The sequence below is a fragment of the Xiphophorus couchianus genome, chromosome 6 (assembly GCF_001444195.1).
Source record: "Xiphophorus couchianus chromosome 6, X_couchianus-1.0, whole genome shotgun sequence".
Lineage (NCBI taxonomy): Eukaryota > Metazoa > Chordata > Actinopteri > Cyprinodontiformes > Poeciliidae > Xiphophorus > Xiphophorus couchianus.
Window position 1 is genome coordinate 4,965,264 of NC_040233.1, and position 20,771 is coordinate 4,986,034.

At 41.4% G+C, this 20,771-nt stretch overlaps 2 protein-coding genes across 3 annotated transcripts; one reads left to right on the plus strand and one right to left on the minus strand.

The window, feature by feature from the left end:
- Nucleotides 1-833: 833 nt before the first annotated feature.
- prdx1 (peroxiredoxin 1) lies at nucleotides 834-3,622 on the minus strand. Its single transcript, XM_028019614.1, has 6 exons — nucleotides 3,514-3,622; nucleotides 2,215-2,331; nucleotides 1,926-2,079; nucleotides 1,719-1,841; nucleotides 1,387-1,517; nucleotides 834-1,268 (listed from the first exon to the last, which is right to left on the minus strand). Exons 2-6 carry the CDS (start codon nucleotides 2,318-2,320, stop codon nucleotides 1,183-1,185), a joined length of 600 nt encoding a protein of 199 aa, XP_027875415.1. The 5' UTR covers nucleotides 2,321-2,331; nucleotides 3,514-3,622; the 3' UTR covers nucleotides 834-1,182.
- A 9,514-nt stretch (nucleotides 3,623-13,136) lies between these two features.
- Nucleotides 13,137-19,824, plus strand: LOC114145911 (nuclear autoantigenic sperm protein-like). Of its 2 annotated transcripts, none has more exons than XM_028019588.1 (13): nucleotides 13,137-13,329; nucleotides 13,420-13,530; nucleotides 14,731-14,811; nucleotides 14,899-15,002; nucleotides 15,082-15,315; nucleotides 16,204-16,280; nucleotides 16,351-16,427; nucleotides 16,500-16,573; nucleotides 17,208-17,396; nucleotides 17,471-17,625; nucleotides 18,341-18,412; nucleotides 18,796-18,873; nucleotides 19,392-19,824. In XM_028019588.1, exons 2-13 carry the CDS (start codon nucleotides 13,430-13,432, stop codon nucleotides 19,530-19,532), a joined length of 1,383 nt encoding a protein of 460 aa, XP_027875389.1. In that variant the 5' UTR covers nucleotides 13,137-13,329; nucleotides 13,420-13,429; the 3' UTR covers nucleotides 19,533-19,824. The 2 variants fall into 2 exon arrangements, with proteins under 2 accessions (XP_027875389.1, XP_027875390.1); XM_028019589.1 differs by having other exon boundaries at nucleotides 13,137-13,315.
- Nucleotides 19,825-20,771: the final 947 nt, after the last annotated feature.

Genomic DNA, 20,771 nt, shown 5'->3' on the forward strand with positions numbered 1-20,771 from the left:
GATTAAAGATTTTAATTTCAAATTAAAAAAAATTCTAATACAACTTAACTGAGCCAAACTAGGTGAATATTCTGAATTTACTGTACAATTTTAACCTTAGTTCCAACAAGACAATACCTATATGCAAGTCTTTAAGTTAACATTAAGCTTCTGCAGTAGCCCTACCAAAGAAATAAAATATTTTTTTAACCCCAACCCTGTTAATGTTCATTAGAATTCTTCTTCCTAATCAATCCTGAGTACAGGAGAATACCAGTAATATTTCAAATATATACAGTACAGACCAAAAGTTTGGACACACCTTTCTAATTCAATGGGTTTTCTTTATTTTCATGACTATTTATAAGGCAATAAATCCCACTTATTAACCTGACAGGGCAGGTTGACCTATGAAGTGAAAACCATTTCAGGTCACTACCTCTTGAAGCTCATCAAGAAAATGCAGAGTGTGTGCAAAGCAGTGATCACAGCAAAAGGTTGCTACTTTGAAGAAACTAGAATATAAGGGGTATTTTCAGTTGTTTTACACTTTTTTGTTTAGTGCATATTTCCACATGTGTTATTCATAGTTTTGATGCCTTCAGTGTGAATCTACAATGTCAATAGTCATGAAAATAAAGGAAACTCATTGAATTCAAAGGTGTGTCCAAACGTTTGGTCTGTACTGTATATGTGTGTTCATCCTACTATATATATAAATTGCTTTTGATTCATCTTTACAAATTATTGTGTAGAGAAAATTCAAATGTCTACTTAATTCTACAATTTATTTAAATTCAAGGGTTTTCAGAAATGTTAGCAGTTTTGTTGACAAACATGAAAACATCACCATATAAGTCAAACACATAATTTATTGAGGTGAAATAATAATTTTGTTCAGAGTATAGGGGAAAAAAACAACATTTTGAGCAGATGGTCTTGCCTTTGCTCCAATGAAAACGTTTGTGAGCTCCTTTGTATGCACCACTAATGATCGACTGCTCAGCTACCTGTCAAAAATTGACTACAGTATAAAATAGCTACCACAGCATAATTACTGTCTTTTGGTCCCAGGGCCACAGTTTACACAGACATAATACACACACACGGTATGATGACGACATAGCTCCGAGTCAAACATTATTGGACGCGCTATCGCAAAATGAAATCTGCTAGAGCAGGCGGCAGACTGTGGTCTTGAGTTTATTGCTGCTTGGAGAAGAAATCTTTGCTTTTCTGCACGTCCGGCTTGATGGTGTCGCTTCCTGGCTTCCAGCCAGCTGGACAGACTGAAGAGATAAACAAGTAATGAGCCCAGGCGCATAGATTAAAGATAAAAGAGGTTCCAGAAAAGAAGCGTGCACAATTTCAAAAGAAAAGTGGCAAAAACAGAAGCAACACACAAACCTTCTCCATGTTTGTCTGTGAACTGAAATGCTTGAACCAAACGCAAGGTCTCCTCAACAGAGCGTCCAACTGGGAGGTCGTTGATGGTGATTTGTCTCAGGACACCCTTGTCATCAATGATGAACAGACCCCTGGAATACAGGAAATATATATGAATCTTATGGATTTTAGGATCAACAAATGCTACATCAGGTTCAATCAAACTGGTTCAATCCAAATCAGCCAAAGGTAAAGCAGACGAAAGCTGGGAAGTCTAGTGTGACCTTTAGCAATCGAAGAGCATTTTGAGATTGGTGCATAGACCAGAGGGCAAAACCTAACATCCACCCCACCTGTAGGCGATGCCTTCGTCATCCTTCAGGACACCGTAGTCTGTGGAGATGGTGCGCCGCGTGTCAGACACAAGTGGGATCTTCATTGCACCCAGACCGCCCTGTTTACGTGGTGTGTTTGTCCTTGAAGACCACAAAACGGCAGCGTTTTTGAAGCACTATGCGTAGTCACCGAGAATGCAAAAACAACAAAGGATTGTTGAATACCATGCAAAATGGGAGAAGTGAGAGTCTACGGAGGCAGCGATGACTTCGCAGCCAATCTTCCTGAAGTCCTCAGCGGCGTCGCTAAAAGCGATGATCTCGGTGGGACACACGAACGTGAAGTCCAGCGGATAAAAGAAGAAGACAACATACTTCCCTGTGCAGAGAGGAAATAAGATGAGGAGATTAGTTTTGTACCTCTAAGGGGGTAAAGGGTTAAATTCAAACCTTAATAGGTAGCGTCTGTTAAAAATAATAAAAACCACTTCCTGCAGCGAAGGAAAGGTCTTACCTCTATAATCCGACAGCTTCAGGTCCTTGAACTGTCCATCCGGCATCACCGCTTTAGCCAAGAAGTCTGGAGCCAGTTTTCCAATCTTTGCGTTGCCTGCAGCCATCTTCAGTCAGACTGAGAAGGAAATGGCCAAGTGTTACACACATCCTCTCTGAAAACTTACAGCTGCTTGTTTATTTTATAAAAGGAATGTCTAATATAAATATGAGCCCACTTGCTCAACTCGTGCAATAAAAAAAAAAAAAAAGTTTTGTTTACAAAGTCTGTGAGATCGTTCACATGGCTACAGTAATGTTTAATATTCTATTTCATTACATTTTTCAGGGTTCCTACACATTTTCAATACAGTTCCAGATGAAAAATTATCCAAATTCTCAAAGATTTTTTTTTTTTTTTTTAAATGTTCAAATAGTATTCAAAGATTTTTTTTTTTCTTGCTCATTTTCAACTATAAACAAAAGCTCACTAGATTATTTTACTGAGCTCAGACAGAGTCTGTAAAGGATGGGTGGAGGAAATGCTGATATTACAAAACTACACATCCTGTTTCGTGCAAAATAATTAAATGAAATTCCCGACTTTTCTGCTCGTTGAACACAACGACAGCTAGTTGCAAGAAATGTTTGTGTCAGCCATTCTCACACCTGACTTTAGGGACATTATTACATTTCCCTTTGGGGTTAATAAAGTATTTTTGAATTTGAATTCAATTTTATTTGTGAAAGATGCGAACAGATTCGAGAAATCTAAATGCAGGTTGACTTAATTGTATTGTTGAGCAACAAATCTCATCATTCACTGAGAGCTAAAAACCGCAGACAAGGTAATTGTGCATCATTACCTTACAATAAATTACTCAGGCTATTACATGCCTGAGTATATAATAGCCTGCAGTCAGTTGGGATCTTTCGAAACATAACCCATGACCACTTCTCTTGTTTCACAGGTGTTTCCGGGTATGAATAAATGCAAACGTATTTTTTTTTTCCCCATCGTGCTTTCGTCGAAAAATGACTCTTTATGAACCGAAATGTATGTTTACCTGGTAAACATTCAAAAATGACAAGAAAAAAACCTGATTTCAGATAAATCCAAATCACACTGGATTTACAGTTTTGTGATTTAAAAAAAAAAAAGAGAAGAAAATAACACTTGTTGAATTCCTCAAAAACACGAATGAGAACTCCCTGACCTTTAAGCACCGCGAATTGGAAGCTTAAAACAAAAAAACTACTCCAAAGCAATACATGTATAGAGAAAAGTTGTCATTTTCTTCTTTTTTTTTTAAACACCTACCTTTGGAAAATTTCACCTCGCATCCAAAGCCGTACAGAGTGCAACGGCTGGCTGTGTCGACTGGATTTATATACCTTCACCAGAATCTCGCGATACTTTTACCAAATAACGCGACGCATCTCCTCAGTTCACTTCTCCAGTCCTGACCACGCCACAGTGTAGCGTGACTTTGCACTTTCTCAGTCTCCCCCTTTCTGGGAATGTAAGTTACTCGAAGGATTACGTCGAGGAAACCTTCAGAGGAAGTGTTAAATAACCGTTTTATGCAATTTATCCATTCTTACGAGTCACTTTCGAAAATATTTTTATTGGCATAATATATTATTTATCCAAAACATAAGACATATTTTTTTCGAGGTTCCTTCTTCCGCAAAGAAACCAGGAAAAGGTCTTTGAGTCAAGAGGTTGGTTGCCATGTGACCCAACCCAATTCCATGTGTAGAGTACATCCTTATCACCATGAACAAGCAATAAAAAGAATCTGTATTTTATGGTATATTCTTTCATTGAATTACCTTCAAATTCTGCACTTCTTACAAAAGGTCTTGTTTGAGTTCACAAAGCGGCCATGTTTTAGATGAGACAAAAACTGAGCTGTTTAACACAGAGTAACAGAGTATGTTTAGGCCTGTCAAAGTAAGGCCTAAGAACCTACTAGCACCGTAACTGTCAAGCATGATGTTGGTAGCATCATGCTGTGGAGCTGCTTCACAGGCTCTAGTCCAGGTGCATTGTAGATTGACCAATGACTAACTCCAGATGTTTTTGTAATAGTAAATAATATGTGGTGTTTTTTTTTGTTTGTTTGTTTTTTGCTCACTATTCTATATGTAAATTGTGTTGTTTTTTAAGTCCCTTTTTTTCCAAGTATCACCTCTTAAGTTGGGAAAAAGAGAATAATGGGGTTCGCATATTTAAGAGAGACGTTTTCATTTTGTGTGACACATAATTCTGCAATGCAAATGTTTCAAAAAGGAAGACAGAAGTTAAACGTAAAATAGATTACAGGATTAATTTTGTGTCAAAACAGGTAATGCGATTGTCTATTAGATAACTAATGGCCACATGCAAAACCATCATTGCCTATTATCATCTTATGTATATTAGGCTACATTACATAGACAACAGTGACATGAAATATGTGTTCAGAAGAGTCAACGTTCAACTTTTAATCCTTAGAGTCTGCTCCAGCTGTTAAACATTAAAAACATTACTTAGATGAAACTTCCTCCTTTCTTTAGACTCGTGTTGCATCATGTTCCTTTAATCAGTTCGCTTCAAAATGGATTTTTCTCTCTCGTTTCCTCTTCACATGCCGCTGCTTTGTTTACTCAGTGAATAAGCAGAGGGACGCCACACATCTTTGTCTGCACACTTTTCACAATGGAGGCAGTTTCTGGTGGTTAGTGAAAACGGAAGTTAAACTAACAACTGGCTGTCTGGTTATGACATGTGTCACATCAATTTCATTATTTGGCTTATATATATATATATATATATATATATATATATATATATATATATATATATATATATATATATATATATATATATATATATAAGGATTTGCAGATCCTTCACAAGCAGTTTGTATTGCAAGGTTGAGCTATGACACACATTTTTATTTTACATTGATATGATTTCCATTTTGATTCAGGGGAATCATAATTGTTAAGAAAAAAAAAGGAGAAGCGAAAACTGGTCATATAATCTTAAGAAATGATTTAAAATAAGCTCACACTAAAATGAGAGGTGTTTCAGTTTCATTGTCCAACCCCTGTATATATATATATATATATGTATATATATTCAAATAGGTGTGGATTTTATAAAACCATGGATAAAAACATGAGAAACAATCCTGCTGACGTGTGCTTGAGAGCTATGCTTCTTAATCAATATTATATATAACAGGATAACAAAAGTGGAACCTCAGAGGTATTGCATATTGCACTGTATTTTACATAATTTCTCGTGATTTAATAGTATGTAGTTGAAGGTCTTGCCAAGTCATTCTAAAAAGCCGCCAACTAAATTGACTATTTACATTCTTCTGCATGTTTGTTCTGGCTTGTGGCAAACCTCACCTTGTGACCTTTTAGTGACGGCTTTCTTCTTGCCACTGGACTGATGTTGAGGCTTAAGGAGCTCAATTACACCTGAAGAGGAAGACAATTTGTATTTTTTTTTTAAAGGCAGAAATTCAAAACAAAATAGTTTTTTGTAGTCTTGACTCATATCAATCTGTTTTACCTAAGGAAACAGGAGTTTTTCAAAGCTTAAGCAGCCTCCTCGCTTTCCTCCATCATCTCTTGTCACCGATTATATTTGCACACCGTTGCCCTAGGAGAAATCTCATCAAGGGCCAGATAAGAGGGACGGTATGGCGGGGGGCGGGGGGGAGGACATAATAACCTCCTTTTAGATGCACCATTGTAGGCTCAGGATCAAACACTGTCCTGTGTTCATCTCCCGTCTCACAATATCCCCGTAATTAGTGAATACGCTCAACGGCTGATTCTGAAGCTGCAGGATGTTTGAAGGGCCCCTCAGGGGCCCATTGTCTTGGTTTCAATGAACCCTGAGGAATAACAACAAAGTTGCACCAGAGATCCGATGTAAAACTGCTAGAAATGTGATGAGTCTCTTCCACCAGACGTAAACACAGTGATGACAGTGATGTCACTGCTATGCAGCTGTGATGCGTTATTCTTCATCAACAAAAGATTTGCAATCATAAAAAAATTAGAACACCATTAAATGTTCAGTTTTTTGCTAAGAAATGTAACCAACAAAACAACATCTTTTAAAGGAGCAGTGTCATGTATTTCCAAGGCCATTTTATAGCACAGTCAACTAAATACGTTACCTTCATTTGCTATAAAAATGCTATCAAATATGGCTTTAAAAAATTTGACATCGCAATGTAACGCCTTGAAATCGGGCTACTGTCTCTTTAAAAACTCCTGCTCTTTCTGAAACTCCACCTTCAGCAAGTCAGCACAACATGGCTCCACTATTAGCCTGGTAACAGTGTTTTTCCAGCATTTCACTGCAGTTCCAGCTGGTGTTTGCTCATTTCTGCTGACTAGTCTGAAGGAGTTGAGTGGGCGGAGTTGTGGGGAAAGGTTGCTCTGTGAGGCGGAAGCGTGGAAACTGCAGCAGAGAGGAGAAGGTGGCTCTAGGTCCAGCCAGGCGTTTTGAGCAGCAGAATGGTTGCCACGGGAAATTAAAGCATTCTCAGCCTCTGGCAGTCCTTGGTGGATTCTCTGCTATGTTTTGGGTCATTGTCATGATTCTGAGTCCAGCTCTGTTTCTGGTTTATTATATTATTTTTGTTTGTTTTACAGATGGTTTCACGTTTTGCTCAATCACTCTCTGAAACATAGAACTCATGTTGGATTCTACGGTAGCGAGTTGGCAAAGAAACCCTAAACCAGGATTCTTATAGCTGTGACTCACTGTTGGTTTGTTGTTTGATTTCTCTCCTCTGTTCTTGGGTACAAATGAATCAGCTTGAGACTCATCTATCTAAAGGATGTTGCTCCAGAACTCTTGGCCTTTGTCCACTTTCTCTCTGGCAAACCTGGGTCTGACCGTCATGTTTTCTTGAATTGTCCAGTCCCTTTCTGGTTGTACAGGCAGGCACTTTCAGATCAACAGTAACGAGAGCCTGTTTTAGGTCCCGTGATGATATTTCTCGGAGACTTCTTTCGGCATATTGCGTTCCACTTCCAGGGTGAACTTGCTTGGACAGCCAGACCTGGGCTTGTTGGCAGCTATTTGAACTGTCCTTCACATTTAGACTATTTGCGGAACAACATAAAGTCTTCTTTTGAATTTTTTAGATCTGTAGCCAGACTCAGGAAACCAAACCTTCTGCCACCGCCATCTTCCTGAAGCTCTTACCATCTCTTTTGAGCTCACCGTGGCACCACAGTGCTGTGAGGCTAATGGCCCAAACCAAGATGGGTCCTTGATGAGCTGTTTGGTCTGGGGTTTGAATGTTCTCTCTGTGACTACAGAAGGTTCTCTCTGGGTACTCCCGTTTTCTGTCACAGTCCGAAAACAATTTGGTCGCTTGAAATTTCTAAATAAAAATAACAACTTAAAACTGATTGATTCTTTATTGTCAGGCGTGTCTGTGTTTCCCTGTGATGGACTGGTGACCTGTCCAAGCCGTGTCATGCCCAGGCCACGGCAAACTTGAGAGACACACCGGTGGCCTTGCGACCTTTAAAAGTATAATGTGAGGATGGAAAACAAATGGATGGATTATTTTATAACATATCCAGATGTGCAATAGAGTACATCTATGCCCCTACAGAGGACAGACTGATGAGCGAGAGGCTGACTGAGAGAGGCCAGGCTGAGACTTGTTCTGACAAGGTGGAGGCAAGAAAGTCAGCAGGAGAAACTCAGAGGGGAGCCGTCAGTCACAGCAGGGTACGACCACAACATGCAGAGCAGAAACACAAACAGGCACCTGCTTAGAATCCAGCAGCAGCACAGATACACACACGTAGATACTGCACCGCTTCCTCTTTTGTTCGTTCGCTAAATAAATCTAAACAGGTTTCATAAATCTACAACTGTTTTATACACCTTTAGGTCACGCATGAAGTTAAATCTGTTTTATCCTGGTTATAGTTGGTCTTTTGACGCTTTAGGTATGCTGACTTCTTATGCAGAAGGATACTTAATGTTATATTTAAAAAAGCTTGCAGTGTAAAAAAAAAAAAAGCAATAGAGGAACTCTATAGATGTTTGTTTTTAAGAACAGGGCAACATTTGAGTATTTTCAGTTCATTAAAATATAAACAACATCAGAAAGGTACAAATATTACTGGGTAATTACATGTTACGGGTAGTTAAAACATGATGGGCCGCCAGGCTTAAAATACACTGAGGGAAACCCTGATAAAAGTGTCTTAATCTGTACATCACTGCCCACTTAATAATTATATTTTTTGAAAAAATAAGCTGTCTAAGAGTATATATATATATATATATATATATATATATATATATATATATATATATATATATATATATATATATATATATATACACTACTCAAAAAAATAAAGGGAACACTTAAACAGGTGTTTAACACTTAAAGTGTTCCCTTTATTTTTTTGAGCAGTACATATATATATATATATATATATATATATATATATATATATATATATATATATATATCCATCCATCCATCCATCCATCCATTTTCTGTTCACCCTTGTCCCTAATGGGGTCGGGAGGGTTGCTGGTGCCCATCTCCAGCTACGTTCCGGGCGAGAGGCGGGGTACACCCTGGACAGGTCGCCAGTCTGTCGCAGGGCATATATATATATATATATATATATAAATAATGTGTTTACAATCATGAATTTAAAGTGTAGCAGGAAGCCGGAGCACCCGGAGAGAAACCTGCAAATTTCTTTTTGATATTTTATTCATGAAATGTAATTACAAAATCTATTTCTGACATTTTGTAATTAAATGTCAGAAATACATTTATTATTTCAGAGCCTTTTTGGGAAATAAAGGCTCTAGTGGCCTTTATTTAATAGGAGTAGACAGGAAAGTGGGTTATGAGAGAGGGGATTCAAACCCAGGACTTTGATGCTGCAAGGCAACAGTGCTCCCAACTGAGCCACTGTCCAACAGTTTTATTCACAAAATTAATGTTTTATTAACATCTAAGGAGAATTTAGAGGCCAATTAACCAAACAGTCATGATGTTAGACTGTGGCAGGAAGCCGGAGCGCCCAGAGAGAAACCTGCAAACAGGAAACCTGTCTTAATCTTTTTACCCTTTGATCCCAGAAAATTTTGTGTCTCTTGTCATGAATGTTTAAGTAACTGAACTCAACAACACATGTTCTGTCCCAGTTACTGAAACGTCTCCAGCTTCAAAATGCTCGGTTATTATCTCATCAGGGATATTTTCTTCAACCAAATTAGAAATTTCTAGCTCCTCTCCAAAAGCACCTTAATCGCTTTCGAGAGGAGGGGCTGGAGAAACCGTCGCATTAGATCTTTTTACCCGGTCTTTGCCTACTTCCTTTCCTTTTGATAAAGGTAAATGAAGCCCCTTCTGAACATGATGATGTAGAAGCAGTCGTGATAGTTTGTGGACTCATTTTAAGCGATAAAAAAAAGAAAAGACGTTTGATACGAGACGGAACTACGAAATTTAACTACGAAAAAACATAACTCAACTAGAAATCATAGTGCAGCGAATAGAACCTCCAGCCCCTGCGTCCTCCACACCTCCGGTCGTCACCGCTGTGGCTGCCGCTCCCACGCCCCCATCAGCCGTCGCTCCTAAGCCTGCTCCAGCGCCTCGGCGAAGAGAGCACACTATCGCCTTCGCTCTGGTCCCCATGATGATGGGTTTCCAGGCGGTCGCCAGCCAGGGGGCGCCAGCCAGGGGGCGCGGCTGATGGCGTGGCCTGTTCCCCGTAAGTGAGCCTTCGGGCCCAGTTAGTGGGTTCTTGGCCCCTAAAGAGCTTCCTAGTTCCTCCGAGTTTCCTAGCGTCCCCTCCAAGCTCCCTGGCTTTCCCTCCAAGCTCCCTAGCTTTCCCTCCAAGTTCCCTAGCTTTCCCTCCGAGATCCCTAGCGTCCCCTCCAAGCTCCCTGGCTTTCCCTCCGAGCTCCCTAGCTTCTCTTTCAAGCTCCCAAGCGTCCCCTCCAAGCTCCCTAGCTTCTCCTTCAAGCTCCCTAGCGTCCCCTCCAAGCTCCCTAGCTTTCCCTCCGAGCTCCATAGCGTCTCCTCCGAGCTCCCTAGCGTCTCCTCCGAGCTCCCTAGTGTTCCCTCCAAGCTCCCTAGCGTCTCCTCCAAGCTCCCTGGCTTTCCCTCCAAGCTCCCTAGCTTCTCCTTCAAGCTCCCTAGCGTCCCCTCCAAGCTCCCTAGCGTCTCCTCCGAGCTCCCTAGTGTTCCCTCCAAGCTCCCTAGCGTCTCCTCCAAGCTCCCTGGCTTTCCCTCCAAGCTCCCTAGCTTCTCTTTCAAGCTCCCAAGCGTCCCCTCCAAGCTCCCTAGCTTCTCCTTCAAGCTCCCTAGCGTCCCCTCCAAGCTCCCTGGCTTTCCCTCCAAGCTCCCTAGCTTTCCCTCCGAGCTCCCTAGCGTCTCCTCCGAGCTCCCTAGTTTTCCCAATGTTTCCTCGTCGCCCCCTAGTCCTCCTCCCGAGAACCAGCCTCCTAGTGCTCCTCCAGATTCTCCCAGAGACTCCTTGTCGCCGCCTCCTGTGGCCCGGTCCCTGCGCCGACGTTGCCTGGCGGACCCGCCTCCCGCAGCCTGGCCTCTGTACCGACGTCGACCTCCGGACCAGCCTCCAGTGGCCCGGCCCCAGCACCGACGTTGCCCGTCGGACCCACATTCGGCTCCTTCCTGTGTCTCCGCCCACCCTGCTGGGTGCTGCTCAAATCTTTCATCTTCAGATGAGCTCTCTGAAGAAACATCGCTGTGTTCTACTTCGTCTTCGGAGACAATGTCAGAACCTGAGGACTCAAATCTTTCATCTTCAGATGAGCTTTCTGAAGAAACATCACTGTGTTCTACATCGTCTTCAGAGACGATGTCAGAACCTGAGGACTCAAATCTTCCATCTTCAGATGAGCTCTCTGCAGAAACATCAGTGTGTTTTACATCGTCTTCAGAGACGATGTCAGAACCTGAGGACTCAAATCTTCCATCTTCAGATGAGCTTTCTGAAGAAACAACACTGTGTTTTTCATCGTCTTCAACGAAATTTTCAAATTCAAAATTCTTGTATCGTCCATCTTCAGATGAGCTCTCCTTTGAAACATCAGTGTGTTTTTCATCGTCTTCAACGAAATCTTCAAATCCAAAGTGCTTATGTTGTTCATCTTCAGATGTGCTCTCCTTTGAAACATCCTTGTGTTTTATATCGTCTTCAGCGACGACGTCAAAATCAAAGTGTTCTGGACTTTCGTCAGTTGATCTCTCTGCTGAAAGGTCTTCATCTTTAATGCGATATCCCAGCAACTTTTCTACTCCCTTCGTGACAAGATACCCAAGGCCCCAACCGATGGTTAAAATCATCTTGACTGTAGTTGAAATGGTTTCTAAAATCACTGTCCGAAATCGTCTCTCTATCAAAGTGTTGTACCTCCAACGGCGTTGAAAAGCAAACTGAGAATTCTTGGATTCCAAATGATAATAATATTCGCTTGAACCTTTATGACATCATCGATGAGAACACCGATGACATGATGATGTCACACGACCTGTGTCAGGTTCTTGTTTGTTTTAGTTGCTATGGAAACACAAGGAGTTATGTATGAGATAAAACTACTGTCAATTAAAAATGCATGCGTAGACATCTAAATTTGTGAATTTAAGTCAGTAAATGTGCATAAATGTAAGTTTTGTATTTGTCCTGTTTTTCAACTCATACGTACGTGTAACTTTACCTATGAGAATACTCGTAAACAAATAAATTAATACAAGTGTTTTTGATTGGTTTTATAGAGAGTAAGTATTTTTCCAGAAGTTAGACACACATCAGTCACGTTTAGAAACTGGCTCTAAACCATCTGCTTGATCTATTTTGAACTGGGAGTGAGGAGGATCCTCTTCAACTTATCATGTCTTGCCTTAATTACTTGCTCTGTTCATAAGGAAAACACTGGCTGGCTGACTTCTCTGGTTTTCACTGCTTAGCTGTGTCATTTATATATTTCCTCTGTCCTGTTGTACAAAGGTTTTTTTTAAACATTTGATCTCCAAAAATATAGAAATGTTATGGATGAAATGAGCAACTCACCAATCGGTAAGATGGGTACCAGTCTCCACATCATCTTAGATGGTTTCTGAATTTGTTCTTCATAAATGAATCACAGAGAACTGAATAAGATATGAGGCAAAAAGTTATTTGCACAAATTCCTTCTCCACTGTGAAACTAATAACAGCTGAATCATCTAGTCATGTTGAATTCATGATGTGCATCACGCAAATCTCCTTTGCATTAGAAATCTCCTCTGAGGACAATAGTCTTGTTCAATGTGCCCCTTTTTTAAATTTGAGCCCCTGCCCCTCCATAGGTCTCTGCACGGCCCTGCTCCCTCCCACCCCGGGCCGCGGTAATAAAAGGTTGGAGACCACTGATCTACATGACCTGATAAGAACCTGATCTATATAATTTACACTTAAGATCTTTAAAGCAGAGGTCAATATTGATTTTATTCGACTTGCCATATAAGATAAAGACATTTTGAATGTTCTTTTACCTTTGATAATTTTATGGCTTATTGCTTTTTCAGGTTCAGTTTTTTCAATAATGAACATTCATAAAATGATCATCTCACCTCCTCCCAGGATGCTGCCCTGGGCTGGGATATTAATCTATACCAGATTAATCGGTTCCTATTGCATTTGTTCTCACAAGGCATTTCCCCCCCCACAATTTTGCCCTTAAACTCCAATCGTTTAATACTCTTTTTTGTATTTCAAGAAATTCTCATAAGACGATGAACACCGCCGTTTTAGATTAAATGAAACATATGGAAGAGTTTCTTTTCAATCAAGCGGTGGATGAACAACATGAACACAACATACTGTTTCAGAACAAATGTGTCTGTACCTTTAAGAATTCTCCCGCGTTTGTCTACGACTCCGGAAGGAGCGAGCCCGTTTCGCGCTAAATTGAAACAACAGAGCAGTTCAGCAGTCCACGCGAGGAGCGACTCACACGTCACATCTCCTGAACCCCTCGCTGCCAGTGGTAGTCTTCAACAAGGTCTGCTGTTTCTTAGCACTCTTCAAAATTTTATGTAAGTTTACCAGCGTAAGTATACAACTTATTATTTTATTGCAAGAAAATATATATATATATATTTAAACTCAAGTGACCACTTGCTTTGGTTTCTCTGTTCAGTGAAGCCAAAATGGAGGAGGCCAACAAGCTCGTCGGGACCGGCAAGAAGTTCCTGGTGACGGGGAAGGTGGTGGAGGCAGTGAGCGCCCTGCAGGAGGCCTGCGGGATGCTGTGAGTAAACCGGCGGCAGACAAAAAGACTCTCACTCAGTATCTTGTGTATATATATCTTTTGGTTGCAAATAGTTTCTTCATTTTGTATTGTTGAATTTTGTATCTCGAGAAGTTGTCTATTTATTTATGCATTTCTAACAGGCTATATTTTTGGTTGTCTAAAATTCTGGCGTTAAGCATCCTCTCCTTTGTGCCGGTTTCCTTCGGGTTTCCTGCGTTATCGTAATAATAGAAAGGAGTGAATGCGGCCCAAACCGCGTTGTTCGCAGTTGGCTTTCACGGCTGTTTCAATGGTTGCTTTTAATTACATGTTACAGTGAAAATGGTCACTTATAAATGTTCTCAAAGAAAATGTTTGGTCCCCATTTTTCAATAGCCACCTTTTCCTCGCTGTCTCTTAGAAACGTAGCGTTAAGGTTAAAAGGTGAGGCACAACCTCGAGGTCTGACCTCAGCAAAAAAAATAAATAAAAATCGTCGACTTTAAATTTATTCAGAACTTTTCAGTTTACCATCAAAACTGAGTTTTAAAGGGACAAACAATTGAGTTTTGAAATGCCTGGTCCAAAAGCGTGTAGAAACCCTGATGGAGTGAAGTTTTTTTTTTGTTGTTGTTTTTTTTCCCAAGTCCATCCATTAACTGCATCTTCAGTCTCAATGTTGTGTGTCAAACAAATTGGTCCAATTTTGTCACCAGGAAAATACAATCATTCAAATGATAACCCAACTGGGAACTGGAGCTGAATATGTAAGCTTACAATAGCCAAACATTTTATTTCTTTCCTGTGTTTGACAATAGCTAACCTATGGCAGAATAGAGGACTGACTCACTGCCTGTACAAAATATAAAACAACAAACACCCTCGGGGTCCTTCCAACTGCAATAAAATATATTGCTGTATATTTCAATGCAGTTACATGTCCATTCTGTGTATTATCTCCATTAACAACAGGTCTGGTCACTTTTCACGTATGGCCTTCGTACAAAAGAACATATGTATTTTTAAAAATGTTCAGATTTTTTGTTTTCTACTTAATTTTATTTTATTTTTTAAAATAAAAGTAATTTAATTTTATTTAGTAAAAGGGGCATTTTTTTCCTCCTCCAAACATTTTGCAGAAGTACAATTCGAAACAGAATATTTTGGCTGATGTGTAACTTGATGATGATATTGACGGGAGAAAAAAAATAATTTCAGAGCTAAGAAGTACGGAGACACGGCGGATGAGTGCGGGGAGGCGTTCTACTGGTGTGGGAAAGCACTGCTGGATTTGGCACGGTGGGTTCAAAAAACGTTAAACCAGCTTTAACCGCCGCTTGACGGCGCTTTGAGTCTGCAGATGTGAACGACAGGATGTGATTACAGGATGGAGAACTCTGTCCTGGGGAACGCTCTGGAAGGAGTCCCGGAGGAGGAGGAGGAGGAAAAGCCCAAAGACTCCAACGTTGAGACCGTAGAAAATGTTGATGGTGAGGGGGCGGGGCTAACTACTTCAAATCCCACTGGGAGCTGGCGTCGACGCTTAACGCTCATCCATCGCATTGTTAGAAAAGTCCAGAGACGAGCTGAGGGTTCAGGTGTACGATGCCATGGCGGAGAAGAAAACAGACTCCGAGAAGCAGAGCGAGGCGACGGAGGAGAGCAAGACTGAAGGCTCAGAGGCTACACCAGAGGAGGAGGAAGAGGACGGCGAGGATGAATCACCTGCTGAGGAGAAGGAGGGAGAATCTGAAGCTGCTGCTGAACAGGAAGAATCTACAGATAAACCAGAGGAAGCTGGAGGTAAACATCTGATTTATCCAGACTGTAGAGATGTTTCTGTCACAACTGGGCACAAAACTTGGCTGATGTCAATATTGGCAGAAAAGGGATGCAGTTTTACCGAAAGACCGTCTTAGAATTCTGGGGGGAAAAAGATTTTTTTTTTTTTGTTTTTCTTTTTTTGAGTTTTCAGAAAATTTCTACTTATTTCTCCTAATTTGTCCGAATTCTTGCAATATTATGACTTTATTCTCGTAATTAAAACTGGAAAAAAAATCTTAGCCGAACCCTGATATTCCATTGCAGAGTTATCCTGAATTCAAACTCTGTAAAAATAGCTGTAAAACACACTAGTCAAACAAGATGGCCGCCTTTGGTGTGGCGACATCACTCTGACCTACGGAAGCCCGAGGAGTTCATAGTTGGGAGGGGAAAAAACAAAATTGTGATTTCTTTTTAGTTTTTCCTTCCAAAAATTATAAATCTTCAAAAACCAGGAATTCAATTAATTGATCAAATTAATTGCTTGTATTTTAATTTCTGCAGCAAAGCATAAGTAGCTGCATTTCCACTACGAGTGTGCTCAGAACTTTGCCAACATTCTGCAAATGTTGGAGAAAAAACCCCTGCAATTTCACAATTGCAGTTTCCCATTAAATAAGAAACACGATTAAAATCCCACATGAATACATTTGGGGTGATAAGTCGTTAAACAGGCCGGGTCACTTCCTGTCGTCTTCTTCATTTCCACCAGTAGTAACATCCAGTTATCGATCATGCAACTCGCACAAAAAAAAGTGTTTCAATAAAGCAAATTTATTTCCACAATTCCAATTTGTGCAATTTTGCGCTTAATGGAAACGAGTGGTTTCAGCTGGGTGCCATGGTAACCACACCTCCCCTCTGCAGGCGATGAAGACGAGGACGACGAAGAGACGGAGGCTGAAGTGGAGGAGCTCGGTGAAGGGGAGCCCACTGCTGACAAGGTACTGACCGCACACTGGCCTTCAGACGGAAAGCGTGACGTGGGCTCACGGTGCCCTGACCTTCCTCCAGGACAGTGAGGATGAGGAGGTGGGGAACCTGCAGCTGGCCTGGGAGATGCTGGAAGTGGCTAAAGTCATCTACAGAAGGTAGAGCTGCAGCGACGCCTGCGGGATCCAGACGCCTGCTGGGATCTGACCTCATGTTTCCGTTTGACTCAGGAAGGAGGGGAAGGACGACCAGCTGATGGCGGCGCAGACCCACCTGAAGCTGGGAGAGGTTTCTGCCGAGTCGGGTAAAAAGACTCACTTTTTCAACACGCTGTTAGATTTTGAGGGTATTGTTTGCTGGGAGGGCATATTGTCACTTTCCTAAAATAACGGCCTGGGCCAATCGTTTTGCCAATTTTTATTTGTATTTTTTTTTTCAGTCTTAGGTCATTGCTTTAGGAAGGTGACAATATGTAACTAAGAGGAAAATGATGTATGTAAGGGGTGCCCAAAGTGTGGCACTGGGGTCATTTATGGCCCTTAGACTGATTTTGTGCAGCTGCCGACTGCAGTTCCATGAAGATGTAAATCCAGCCCGTCCATTTTTTTTTTTTTACCATTTTTTTCTCCGAAGAGTTTTTGCGGCGCTAGTGGCTTGTATTTTTTGTACAGTAGGCAGACAGGACGGAGGGTGAGGAGAGGGGGGAAAACATGCGGCAAAGGTCGTCGGGACCGGGAGTCGAACCCGCGACGTCCGCGTCGAGGACTAAGGCCTCCAAACGTGGGGCGCGCTAACCCCCTGCACGCCCCAATCCATTTTTATTTTTCCCTTAAATCAAACTGTAATCATAAAATCAATTCCCGGGCCACACGTTGGACCCCCCTGATTTAAGACATTTGTTCTGGAATATTGTTGCTCATATTGAATCTGCGTGTCAGGAAATTACAACCAGGCACTCGAGGACTTCCAGGAGTGTCTGAAGGTCCAGCTGAAGCACCTGGACCCAGACAGCCGCCTGCTGGCAGAGACCCACTACCAGCTGGGGGTCACCCACAGCCTGAACCTCCAGTACGCCCCGGCCATCCAGGCCCTGAATAACTCCATCTCGGTCATCAAGAACAGGCTGGGTGAGGCGCCTGGCACCTCAGCAGATCACCACGCGGAGAGCCGACCTTTTAGTCTGACGTTGTTGACCTTTCAGAGAAACTGCAGGAGATGATGGACAAAGCCGAGAGTCCAGAAGCTCTGGAAGAGGAGAGGAAGGAGATGGAGGAGCTGAAGGCTCTGCTCCCAGAGATCCAGGAGAAGGTGGAGGACGCCACTGAGGGGATGAAGGGCAGCGCTGAGGCGGCTCAGGTGAGCTGGGAATGGACAAACTGCTTAATCTGGGTTTTTCTTTTTACTACAGGGGATCTGCATCCTTAGTCTTACATTTGTGTATCTAAAATCACATTAAGTTCACTAAAAAGAAAAAGAGTTAGCCTTAATTACCTTAATCACAGGCATTACATTTTGTTGTGCCAGAATTATTTAGTCTTATATTCTGTGAAGCTTGCTCTTTTTTTCTTAAGGATTTCACTGTTATGCAGAACTTTGATTCGCACGCAGACGACTTTATTGCGTTCTGTGATTAGAGGCAGTTGTGGCTACCGCTAACACGCTACTAATACACAATTGAAGGCTAGCTAGCATGAAGCTAGCCAGCTTTTGTACATCTGTCATGGGTAAGTTCACATTTCTAACCAGTTGGCTGGATGATGTTTCTTTGCCATTGGCTCACTTCTCAGGCCAATCCATGCAAGTTATTTGCGATTTTTCTTTTTATACATTTCTGTAGTTATACATATTTTCAATTCTGTTCCTAGCCTTACAAAGTCTTTGAGTTGGTGAAATCCTGCAGAAGTTCTTTCAAAGAAAGAAATAACCTACCAAGATGTTGCTTATATTCTGAATACTTGGATTATTTGGACCAATCCATAGATGTACAATTCTCATGTTTGCATTCTTAATGCTGACGGACCCTCCACAGCTCCTGTCCTGAGTTCTTTGTTTGCTTTGTTCCCACCTGTAGGATGGAGCCTCCAGTTCCTCTGCCTTGCCCGATTCTACCGTCGGCCCTGCTGACTCTTCGTCCAGTCCAGCAGTAAGTCTGCTCCTGAAATAGCAGGGCTTACACGGATGAAACATTGACACTGGGAAGTGTTTACAGCTGAAAACGAGATATTTGAAGCTTCTGATTTCTTAAACCCTCACTTCCTGACATTGTGAAAAGGTCTGATGTAGGCCAGGCATCCAAAACCCAAACAAAATACAGAGGAGGTTCCTGAAAAGACCTAAACTCTCCCCATCCGTCAAACATCGTGGAATGTCCCCTAGATGACCAGCAGGGGGGAGTGTTATGATCTAACTTTAACTTGAACTAGTTCTGGTTCCTTTCTTATTTGTCAGAAGCAAAGTTTTGGTTGTGTCTCTAACCGCCTGAACGTTGTTTTTCCTAATGGCTATTTGTCTCAATTTCCCAACCAGCTGCAAAGCACCAACAGCACCAGTGAACATCCCTCCACCGTCCCAGTGTCCGATATCTCCCACCTGGTCAGAAAGAAGGTGAGCGCTCAGACATTTGACGGTGACCCTGGTGCAGGTTGAGGATCTCGCCTCCCTTTAAAGTAATTTTTTAAAGGAATTCTATCCAAAAGTTCAGATGGGACTGGAACAGGAATAATCCAATTCAAACATGCAGTTGATGATGATGCATTCTGGTACTCAGTGAAGTTATAAAGTGCCTTTTATATGATTTTTATTTTGTAAACCTCTTACTGCCTAAATTTGTGTGTTTTTTTTTTTTTTTTTAAACATTTTCTTGCTGTCAGGTGGATATTAAATTAAGCAGTTTTATGTATATTTAGCACAATATGTGAAATGTAGAAATGGGCCAATTCTTGTATGTGTAGAATATGCATCAATTGGCATTAGTGGGACCCAGGTGCTGTTTTGGCTGCATTACAGTAGTTTTTGATCCACAAGCCATTTATCCCATTAGCTCTAGACTTGTTTGTTTTGGTTGTATTTACCCAGAATGCCCTGTGCTATGGTGCCCTATTTTTTTCTGTGCTTCCTTTCAGAGGAAACCAGAAAGTCCAGTAAAGGAAGCTGAAGTGAAGAGGGTGAAGCAGGACGACGACCAGGAGCCCCCCACCAACGGGATCCACAAAGCTAACGGAGATTCCGCCAAACGCACCAAAAACATGGAGGTGGCAAAGTGACGCGTCTTTAGGCTTCCTTCCACTTTCCTTTGATGCTCACTGTCCAAGAATATGAAATACACTCTGCTCAGGGGACGCATCTCTGAAGTTCAGAACTGCAATTTTCAGGTTTGGCTGCAGAAAGACCACGACCACAGAACCTAGAGCCTCCTCACTTGTGTTTTAAGTCGGTGAAGCCAGACCGGTTCACATTCTCCTGGACAGCTCTCACACCGTGTTGCTGCTGTTGTAAATATGTTGTTTTTCTAAACCTTTTTGTAACCTGTAAAGTTAATAAAGATTGTCGGCTGAACTTTCTTGCTAATGATCTGATTTGACTCGGGTGTGTTGAAACGGAGTCGTCTGCTTCAACAGACATGACACCTAAAGAGAAAAGGGTCCAGAGAACTTTAATTCATGCTGGTTCTTTTACAAATCCTAATTATAGCATTTTATGCTGTAATTGGCAATAAAATGCTAATTGTAGCTATAATTAGTTGCCATTTATAAATTTATATTGCTATAATAAAATACTAGCTATTAAACATGTAATACAATGGGGTTTTTTTTGTGTATGTAGATTTTCTTTAGTTTATCTCTCACACCCGACGCTGAGTTACAGTCGCTTTTTGGTTCCGTACTCTCCGAAAATGGGCCCAGGTAGTTCCGAATAATGGAGTTTAAGTGAAAGTCAAATTCAGGTTTAAAACCAGGCGTCGCCAAGCCATGTTTTTGCCCCGCTCCTGGTTCAAATCGTTAATTATACACCTAGCCTTGGCTCGGATTGTCTCCAGTGGATTTTTGACCACTGACCAATCAGCGAACAGAAAACGTAGTAAACAATGGCGTTGATTTTCTGCGCCATTTTAGAATTGTAGTTTGAGCAATGGCGGCAGATTAAATGAACCAAGCCAATCGACAGCAGCGTCTCAGAAACGACTGAAGCATTTACAGAACTGGAGCCACAATAAGATTCAACTAAACACTTGCCCTTTATTAAGTCGGTGGATTTTATTAGAAGCTTCATAGTAAAGGGGCCTAACACGCACTTACACCAGACCTGTTTTTTGGCGTAACACGAAAATCATCCCCTAACATTTTATAAGTACTGCACTACTTGGTGTTGGGTTTGCTAAAGCAGTGAAATACATTGAACCCTAATGTAGGCGAATTAACATTTTTGCTTTACTGACACAACCTGACTAATTAAAAGGCCAAGAATACCAGGATTAGAGTTGAGATTTATGGCCTGAGCTGAAC